General features: G+C 28.0%; 3 protein-coding genes across 9 annotated transcripts in view; 2 read left to right on the top strand and 1 right to left on the bottom strand.

Moving 5' to 3' along the window:
• Positions 1 to 10,211, top strand: part of LOC149888523 (uncharacterized) — a 212,626-nt gene that overhangs the window by 110,952 nt on the left and 91,463 nt on the right. The gene's annotated exons all lie outside the window — the stretch shown is intronic.
• LOC145188849 (transmembrane 9 superfamily member 1-like) overlaps positions 3,438 to 10,211 on the bottom strand; it is a 43,689-nt gene continuing 36,915 nt past the window's right edge. For 4 of the 5 annotated variants that reach the window (XM_090088019.1, XM_090088020.1, XM_090088022.1 and 1 more), the window contains 6 exons: positions 8,578 to 8,670; positions 8,251 to 8,361; positions 7,981 to 8,092; positions 6,464 to 6,514; positions 6,089 to 6,280; positions 3,438 to 3,807 (listed from right to left, as the gene is read on the bottom strand). In XM_090088019.1, coding sequence (XP_089944145.1) covers positions 3,606 to 3,807; positions 6,089 to 6,280; positions 6,464 to 6,514; positions 7,981 to 8,092; positions 8,251 to 8,361; positions 8,578 to 8,670 — 761 coding nt within the window. In that variant the 3' untranslated portion in view covers positions 3,438 to 3,605. Of the gene's footprint in view, positions 3,808 to 6,088; positions 6,281 to 6,463; positions 6,515 to 7,980; positions 8,093 to 8,250; positions 8,362 to 8,542; positions 8,671 to 10,211 lie in introns of all 5 variants that reach the window. The other variant, XR_016452655.1, reaches the window with a different exon arrangement.
• LOC145189222 (uncharacterized) lies at positions 4,149 to 5,927 on the top strand. 3 transcript variants are annotated; one of them, XM_080065808.2, is made up of 5 exons: positions 4,149 to 4,313; positions 4,410 to 4,613; positions 4,810 to 5,030; positions 5,104 to 5,405; positions 5,682 to 5,927. In XM_080065808.2, exons 1-5 carry the CDS (start codon positions 4,302 to 4,304, stop codon positions 5,768 to 5,770), a joined length of 828 nt encoding a protein of 275 aa, XP_079921934.2. In that variant the 5' UTR covers positions 4,149 to 4,301; the 3' UTR covers positions 5,771 to 5,927. The 3 variants fall into 3 exon arrangements, with proteins under 3 accessions (XP_079921934.2, XP_089944154.1, XP_089944153.1); XM_090088027.1 differs by lacking the exon at positions 4,149 to 4,313 and having other exon boundaries at positions 4,479 to 4,633; XM_090088028.1 differs by lacking the exons at positions 5,104 to 5,405; positions 5,682 to 5,927 and having other exon boundaries at positions 4,410 to 4,633; positions 4,810 to 4,944.

Below are 10,211 nucleotides of genomic sequence, written 5' to 3'. Positions count from 1 at the left end.
AAGGATAGTGTTCTTTTTCAATAAAGCTTAGAAATTTCGATTAAAAGGGCGATATGGAATTTTGTTTTTTTATACGTTAACGGAAAAACCAAACAAGCGAATCTAGAAGCTTTAATTGAAACAATATTAAAAAACATCTGAAGTAATATCACAAAATATAAATATTAGATTAAAACATTAGATTATTAAATTTTGTAATATATCAAGAAATACGATTTGGTCTCCCAGAGAGGATCATGAAGAACATGTCCAATTAGGTATGCAGATAACAGAAAAAGTTATCGATACATGGAATATCAGTATCTTTTTTAAAAAAATGTTTTAAAAAATTGTCATATATATGTAAAATTTATAATATACTAACAACTTAACTGTAAGTGATTTCTAAATATGAAATATCCAACAACAAGGCTCTAGAATATTACTGTTGAATAATACTGTTGTTATCAATGGTGAGCAATTGGTAAAATATTAAAATTAGGTCTTATTTGGTGGGTGAGGTTTTCGATCAAACAATAAATAAAAACAATATAAATAATGTTTTTAGACCATTCCTCATACTGTAGTACCATGGCCATCTAAATTTAAAAAAAGTTACCATTCTATTACTCATATTTATCCACATTTACGCATACATGATTTTTTTCTTCGCGGCGGTATGTTTCTGCCAAATTCTGTGCATTACTTGGCAAAAAATTATCAATAGAAATAATATCACGGGACCGACTTTTAACACCTTTGTTCTTTGACTCAAAATTTAAGGGTAAATAATAAAAAAGCTTAATCTACAACATTTAAAACGAATTCAATCCGAAAATCAAACTTGTCACTAAAAGAAGATTAGAATTCTTCAGTTCAATTGTACGGAGTTTTTTTTTCTGTATAAAAAGGAGAGCTGGATACCTACGCAAGTACAAGACGTTAATGTTGCGAAAGGCGTTTATGAAGATCTTGAAGCGAACCACTAGTGTTGTGACCAAAACTAAAAATTGTAACTAACTTAACTAAAAAAACCGTAACTAAAATTAGTCGACTAACATTTTAGTCTAAATAAATTTAGTTGACTGACTTTTTAGTCTAACTAAAATTAATCGACTAACTTTTTAATCTAACTAAAATTAGTCGACTAACTTTTTAGCGTAACTAAAATTAGTCGAGTAAAATTAATCTGCATAAAATTCTTTATCATAATCAATCATAAAATTGGGGAGAGAGAAAGAAAATGTAATAGCGCCTTCAAGCAATACTAATAAATAATTCTCGGTTGATATGATTCATATATACCTATTAGATTTGTAATGAAGTCAATAATATTGTTGATACAAGTGAGTTTTAAGGAATTTATTCGGATCATCTTGTTGAAACATCATCATTTCTGGCTTTAAATCGATGTCGCTGAACTGTAAACAACATATTTTCTTTGTGTAGCCATGCCAACCTTTGCACCAATGAAACGCTATTTGTGGGAAGCGCTGCTTTTTTATTTAAATTTTAAGAAAATTGCAGCTGTATATTGTTTGGTGAGTAAATCATACCGGGAATATGCTCCATTAATAAAAACATGTGAATACTGATTCCGGAATTTTGAAGTTAACGATTTTGACACCAGCGACAAAGCAAAAACGGTAGGGATTTTTGCATTGAATCGTGACGGGACACGAAAAATAGATACACTATAAATTGTGGGGATGAGTCCGGCCTTGATTTAGCTTCAACAGCAAAACCGACCTTTCATTAGCTTCAACACCAAAACCAAAAATCATTGGAAAAAGCTAATTTTGCGCATCTAGAATCAACTGATACAACTGAGCTACTCCAGCCAAGCGAAATTATCACTGGGGAAAGTTACCAATATCAATTGATGCAACTGACCCGAGCATTGAAACTCAATAGCCGTTGTTTGGTTATGGTAAAAGACACTACAAAATGATCATTCAGCATAACAACGCTCGGCCACATCTTGCAAAATTCATCAAGGACACTTAGCAGGGCTTTATTTGGAACCCCTAACCAACCTACCGTATACACCAGGTATCGCTGCTTCCGACTACCACTTGTTTCGGTCGATGACGAAAAATGGATGCACTATAAATCGTAATATAATAACAGGCCAGAGTCATCGATCGGAATAAGTTATAAAAGAAAAAACATCAAATCTTATTTGTACCCCTAATAATCAAATAGTCATACTGCTTTAAAAAAGAAAACAATTTAAGATTTTTTAGAGATATTAGTTAAAATTTTTTGACAAGAGACCGTCAAGTAATATTGGTTAAAGGACATTTTTTAAAATGTATCTAGCTTATAAGTAAATTTGAGTCAGAATCATTGATTGGACCAGCAAAAAGTGTTTTTAGGATTCATGTTTGGGTGTAATAATTACAGAAGTTGTTGAACCATGCATATCTGACAAGATTTGTAGTTTTTTCAAGAGTGAACCTTGAATTTCTCATCCTTGTTCTCAAATTGCTGTTATAGAATATATAGTTTTCTACTGACAGTTTTCTTTTTATATCGGAACTACAAGTGTCACTTGAATTATCTAATAACCCAATCACAAAAGGTTAAATGGAATAATTCGTGTGGAAGGGAGCAATTTTAGAAGATAACGCTCAAAATAACATTGTCTTTAGGAAGTGCTAATCCGGAAGAAATGAGAATGAGTTCGAAAAAAGTTTTATCTTTTAAAATAACAGAAAGGGCAGTCTGTGAATGATAGCTATCATTGGTTAAACCTGTTTAAATCGCGGTACAAACCACTTTAACACAGGATAGATGGGTTTCATATTGTATTTCATTAAGTTAATAATTTTTATTTAAAAATAAACTTTATGCAGTGTTACACTTGATAATGTATATTATTATACAAATTTAATGATTATTGTGTACTTTTAAGAGATTAAATAACACAAAAAATTTGAACTTCAAATTTTGTTATTGCGAACTGAAAACCTGCTACAAAATTTTTCATTATCTTTCAATCAATGGCGCATCCACATAATATGGGAGAATTTTTGGGCCTATCTGCGATAAAAATATATTGTTTAGTACTGTTTATTCGAGGAAAAAAGAAAAATGTTTTGTCGTAAAAAAAATATCGCATTAGCATAAGAGATTCCCAAATACTTTGATAGGATTATTTTTTCAAGCATATAATCATCAATTTAAAAAAGGTTAAACCTCTCAATTTCCATTAATATTGGTGAAGTGCGTTTTAAGTTAAAAGTGTAATTGAGAATTATGGCATTTTTGATATTTGGGTTCCAGGTTCAAGATAGTGAACTTTATTACTCTTAAGTTTACTTTATAAAATTCTTTTGAAACTTAGTAGCGATTTCAAAAGTCTTAGCGCAGTTTTATAGCTTGTAGAGATGAAAGAAATCCAGGGTGTTCAACTAAACAACATTTTTTAGATGTGCTGTACTAACTACTCAAAATTTGAAGATAATAAAAATTGAAAATTTATTCGGAATTTGTAATTACAAATGGCTACCAGCAAAAAGTACCAACACTTAAAAATTACGTTTGAAAGATGCAAAAAAAAGAAAATAATAATAAAAGTAAAGTAAAAATGTAATAATATCAGAGAAAAAAAGTTAACCAAATTAATCCATTTTTATATTCTTGTATATGTATTTAATAAACTTAAGCGAGGCGAAGAAACTCACAGTGCCCAACATAAGAAAGAATATATAACAAGCAAGTAACGTGTAACCAAAGAATTGAACACTTTGTAGGAATCCATACATGTTAGAGCGTTTGTAGTAATAAAACAAAGCGTAGGCAAGTACAAAAAGCCCAGTAGATCTAAAATAAATTTAAAAATTTAAAATAATAACATTCGGTAACTTTTTTAATTTGCTAATTTGTAAGTTATTTCAAATTACCTATACAAATCAAAACTTATTAAAATAATAACAAACTAGTAATATTTTACCATTTTTAATGATTGCAAATAATGTAAGTCAGTTTTTAATAAAAAGTAAAAAAATTTTTATATAACTATAATACGCAAACTATTGAATAGCTTCGTCAAAAAGATGGTTTCTATTTGTTTTATACGAAAAATGGCCATACAAGTATTTGATCTAGTTACATACAAAACTATTTATGTAGATCACATACGTGCATTGAGAATAGCTAGCGTCAGATGAAAATTTAACATTCTAAGAAACCAGTCTACAGCAATAAGTATTTATTTCAAAAGCATCAACATTGTGAACGGTTTTGGTCAGAGCATCCGACATTTAAGGACTTGATATTCTGATTTAACGGTTTTAGGAAAAGAAAAAATCAGAATAATGAGGATATCGGTATTAAATTAACAAACATATCAGAAAGACTAAACATTTCAATTTAATGCAGTCCATTTCCTTCATATTTATTTTTTAATTTTTTATCTTATTTAGAGTTTAAATACTTATTCAATTTTGGTTTTTGGCATTGCAATAGAAATTCGTAAAGATGAATGTTACGATGCAGTTATCGACAATAAGCCTACTGTAGTAAAAGTAATTAGTTTATGGCGTGAAGATAAGCAACCTTATTTCAAAACAAAATTGTTTCAAGTCACGCGCTATGTAAACGAGAGTGAGAAATGGAAATATGGAGAAGTATTAAAGATTTTACATCAGTAATAAATTCATTACAAAAATACTTCGCTTAAACTAAGTGGCCAATTTCTTAATTTAGTTGTAATAGATAAGTTTTAGTTTTCTTGTCAAAAATTTCCTGTAATTCTAAGCAGTAGTAACTTTGAACGAAGTTATTCTATTATGATTTTATTTAAATCCAGACTTGCTTATACAGGATGAACTTATAGAGCATGACACAATAGTTATTTTGAAAAGTCAACAGTTCCGTCACTGTCTATCACAACAAAAATTGTTTGGAACACGCATGTTTAAAACGACGGACGTGTTAATACGAAGAATAAAAAAAATTAATTATGTTTCTTTAAAGAGATTACATTTACAAGAGTCTGAAAATCCATCAGCTAACGAAGCTCTAAGAAGATTGTTGGGTGAGAAGTAGGTGTACTCTATAATATTGTTTTTTAAAGAACAACTTCTTTAAGGATAAGAGTTTTCATTTCTAACTCAGATCTGACATATGCACATGCGTCAAAAAAAAGAATTTTTCAAAACTGATCCCTATCATGCAAACGAGATCGAGGGTACAGCAGAATACTGAGCTGCTTCAATCCAATGTTAAAACGCTTATCTTAACGTACGATGAATATTGTAAAGCGCGAAAGGGAAAACGGGCTCTAGAGGCTGGCGTTATTTTTCCACTTGCGGAGGCAATTAGTTTAAAAATAATTAATGATACCAACACACAAATTTTTTTCTGCAGAAGTGAATTTCACAGTAACGTCATACAAAAGCTTTACGCAACAGAAAGAGGTAAAAATTGATGTTTTATTGAAGCCTACATCTTTGGATCCGTCTAATAGATGTGGCAAGAATATCTTTTCGTAAATTACAAATAATGATAATAATAATAATAATAATAATAATAATAATAATAATAATAATAATAATAATAATAATAATAATAATAATAATAATAATAATAATAAAAAAAATTTAAAGGAATTTATATAAATATAAACTTTAAAGATATTTGAATGATGAATCATAATTTACATGTACCGTAAGTTTTCAGTTCTTTCTCAATAGTTTACAGATGTAAGAGAGAGATTCAAGATAAAGAGACAGAACAAGATAAGATCGATGATACTATGTATCTACAGCACAAAAGTGTTTAATTACAATTTTAACGAACAAAAATATGTTTTTTAACATTTAAAAAATATTAGTTGTTTGTAATAAGTTCATGGAAATAATTTTTGTAAAAGTCTTCTTTATCAACTGCAAATGTAGTAAAAATTTACATTAAAGCTTTGATAAAATCTTTTAAATCTATATCAAATTCATTTCATATGAAAATTTAAAACTCCATCGTTAATTTTTTTTCTTAGATTAGTTTCTACTTTCAAGTTTCTACTATAAAATAGGTAGATATTGTAAAATAATAATAAAATAGGTAGATGTTTATAAATAAAAAAACCCATTAAAAAACTTACCCAGCACTAATAATAGATCTCCACCACCAACGGTAATCTTCAGCAGCAAGTTGAAAGTAAGTAAGTGCAATAGATATACTTGCGGTTACACTTAACAGCATAATGAATACTACTAGTAGAATGCCATACAAGGTATATTGGTCTCTTCCCCAAAGTGTAGTAAAAATATAGTAAAGTTCCACTGATATTGCACTATAATCATATATAATTGAACATTATTTATAGTTGTGTATTACATACTTTACAATTGTACAAAAACTGAGTATATATATGCTCGAACAGATATGTTAAAAAAACCTCATTATTACTCAATCGCCAAAACTAAAAGAAATAAAAGATAATAATAAAGACTAAAAGAAATAAAATCAAACAAACCTGAATGGTAAAAAGCCCCCAACAATCATATAAATAGGAATAGATCGATACCTATTTGAAAATAATTAAATTATTTTGAAGGTTGATAGATAGATGAACGTTTGTTAACCACTACTCTTTTAAATTAATATATTAGTTTCAAATATACTAGACTAATCTAAATGGGTGGGGGTTATAAAGGTTAACAATAATAACGCTAAAATCATGTGGACAATTGTTATTTGGCTAATTTATTGGTCTGTGAAAAGCCTTGTCTTAAATTTACATAGTCTCTTTACAGTGTTTATCTCTAAAATTTTAAATCATAATTTTTTTATCTATAATATTTCAGACCATCATGTGTTTATCTCAAGTTTTCTAGACCATCATGTTTTTAAACTTTTTTTCTAATTGTTAACTAGATAATCATCAAAACAAAGTGAGGCTTGTTTTAACCTTTATTAACTTTTTGAATTACACAAGTAAAAAACCAAATAAGATTCAAGCATACATATTTGTGGACACAAATACATAAATTTGGACACAAATTATAGAATGTTTTCAGTAAAAATTAGTGCATTAAGATATTAAATATAGGTTCAATTAGATACAAGTCTGATAACTGAGCTAACAGGAACTTTAAATTTATTTCATTTTCTTCTGTTCATACTTTTACTGATTGAGATGTTTTGACAAGAACCCATCTTGATGTAATGGCAACCAATTGTTTTAACCAACCAGCATGCTTGCTAACAGAATCATGCAATCCTCTAGCAATAATTTTTAGTTAGGTACTGTTTGGTTAATTCTAAATATACAGATATTGTAGAATGTATTTAATTGTTGGCAATCAGTATTGGTCATCAAACAGCTGCATAAAAATGTTTTACCAAAATGTTTCTTATTTAAAAAAATACATTTTTCAACATCCTTCATACATTTTCTCAGTTATTTGTTTCTACCTAAATTTTTAAAATATAAGTAGACTTAACTTTTATACAACCTTTTACTCAAAATAACCAGTTTGAATTTTATACAACCTTTTACTCAAAATAACCAGTTTGAATTTTATACAACCTTTTACTCAAAATAAACAGATGAACATTAATCAAGTAGCTACTGTTGAGATGAAGCAGCCTTAAAAAGAGGATGAACAGGAATCAATTTAATACTTAATGCTCTTATTTTTAAACTTATTTTTGCTCTACTTTTTGATATGCATTTACTAAAAATTAAACTATAAATAAAATAATAAATTAGTGAACTTTTTAGTCATATTGTTGTTTTCAAAGCCATATTGTTGTCTTCAAAGTCATATTGGTGTCTTTAAAGTCAGTTGTAGAGAAGTTTTTTATTCCTTTACTTATTTTGTTTGGTTATTTTTTTATAATATTTTGAAAAAAATAACATCAAAAAAATCTTCATGTATCCTTTTGAAACCACTGCTCTGACATTTATAAGATTTACTATGCCTTTATAGTCTTTTTACATTGAGTAACAAAATATTTATAAATCAAATGTAGTTTTTTTGAAATTACCATGGAACTGATGGAATTTCTCTTGGTATATTTTTAGTTCTGCAAGGTGCATCAAACCCTCCTGTCCAATTCTTCCCAAATATACCACCCACAACAGTCAATGGAAATCCAACTGAAAATTTTAATTTAAAAATAGCTCTTAAATAGTTTTTCATATAATAGTTTAAATATAGCTTAAGAAATACAAAAAGCAAATTTAAAATAAAATCTAGGAAAGTATGATTTTATGTTGAACTAAAAATTATTTCTACAAATAACTTAGATATTTACCTAGAAGCCATATTAAAACAAGTAGTAGTACAGTAGTAAATGGAAGAGCTTGTGTAGACTGATAGTACCAAGCAATAGAATTCACAATTGACCAAGTAGCAAAGAATGGAACTGGAATACATATAACTTTTTTTTTTTTTCAAGTTTAGAAAATTAAAAAAGAATTTAACTTTTTGTTTAGACATTTTGTGATATCACATTACAAGTTTTTATAGAAAATTTTGTGTGATTTTTGGATGAAAAAGTTTTATAATTTAATTGCAGATAACATTATACTGCTATAAATACATACCCCCAAACAACGATGCAGTGAGTATAAATACATACCCCCAAACAACGATGCAGTGAGTATAAGATTCCAAGCCCACTTGTTTCCACCAATTTGTTTATACATGCTGTTTGAAACATATCCTGATATGACTGTAAACAAAATAACATAAATAGATAAGCTTATTGAGCATAAAAAAAAGATCCATTTAAAATAAAAATAGATAAATTGATTATCATTAGCAAAATTTAAGTCAAATAGCTATAATATATAAAGTGAAAACAGAATTTAATCGAACAAAGTAATTTTTGCATTTTATTTTGCTAAAACTTGCTTTTATTTTGATTAATAATGAAAATAACTGAACCAATTTTTTTAAAATTTATTATAGCTATATCTTATTTATAATTAGTCAGTAAAATATAAGAAAATGTGTTTGTTATACAATTTTTGATTTTTTACTTAGACAGGTAATAATAAGCATGCACAAAATTAATTGTACTTAACGGCTTTATTATTTCTAATGGATATTTATGTTTTTTTTAAATTTATAAAACATCAATTTTATTATTGAATTTATATTTCTAGAATATTATTTTCAGCAATTAATAACATTTTTGATAAAAAAAAAACTCATTAAAAACTCATTGCACATTATGGCACCCAAAAGTAAATATTTAAATACTACTCAACGAAAACTGGTTATAGACTTGGTTAAACAATGAAATACTTATAGAAAAGTTGAAGAACTTACAAATATTCCATTTACAACAGTAGGAGCCGTTAAAAATAAATGCAAACAATATGAAACGCTTGAAATTCGTTTCATATTGTTTGCATTTATTTATAACTGAACGAGGACAAAAGCTGAAGACAACATCATGAGATGATAGGGAAATTTTAAGAATGATTAAAAAAAAATGGTTTGAAAGTGCACAAAATATAGCAAATCATCTGAAAACTTGACAGCAAACACAACTTCACTAACATTGATTAGAAATCGCATTCATAAAGCAGGGTTCAGTGGATGTATAGTTTGGAAAAAAACATTTTTAACAAAAAACCATATGAAAAGAAGAATGAATTTTGCAAAAAAAGTATTATTTAATGCCAGCATCATTTTGGAAAAAAGTTCTTTGGTCTGATGAATCCAAATTTAATTTTAAAAAATCTGATGGCGCACAGAGAGTTTGGTGAAAGAGGGGTGAAGCATTTGATTTGAGTTGCGCAAGAGGAACAGTTAAACATGGTGGTGGAAGTGTAATGTTATGGGGTTGTAGAGCATGGAATGGTGCTCATAAACTCGAACTTATTGATGAAACTATGAATGCTGATTTCTAAAACAATATATTGAAACAAAATTTGAAATCTTCTGCTAAAAAACTTAGATTGGGAAACAATTTTTTGTTTCAACAAGACAATAATCCAAAACATACTGCTAAAAAAACTAAAACCTTTTTTGATGAAAATGGCATAAACGTTTTAGAATGGCCTTCACAGAGCTCAAACTTGAATCCAATAGAGCATTTATAGACTTTCTTAGACAAAATAATAGGTAATAGAGCATTTACAAAAAAAGAAGATTTGAAGAAAGATGTTGTTAAGTCATGGTCTAACATCAACAATAACCAAATGGAATGTCTAGTAGAATCAATGCCGAAACGCTTGTTAGATGTAATTAAAGCAAAAGGAG

This window comes from Hydra viridissima, unplaced genomic scaffold (assembly GCF_058129835.1).
Source record: "Hydra viridissima isolate aposymbiotic clone 2 unplaced genomic scaffold, HvirCarnegie_v1 scaffold_5, whole genome shotgun sequence".
Classification (NCBI taxonomy): Eukaryota; Metazoa; Cnidaria; class Hydrozoa; order Anthoathecata; family Hydridae; genus Hydra; species Hydra viridissima.
This window is presented reverse-complemented; position numbering and strand designations above follow the sequence as displayed.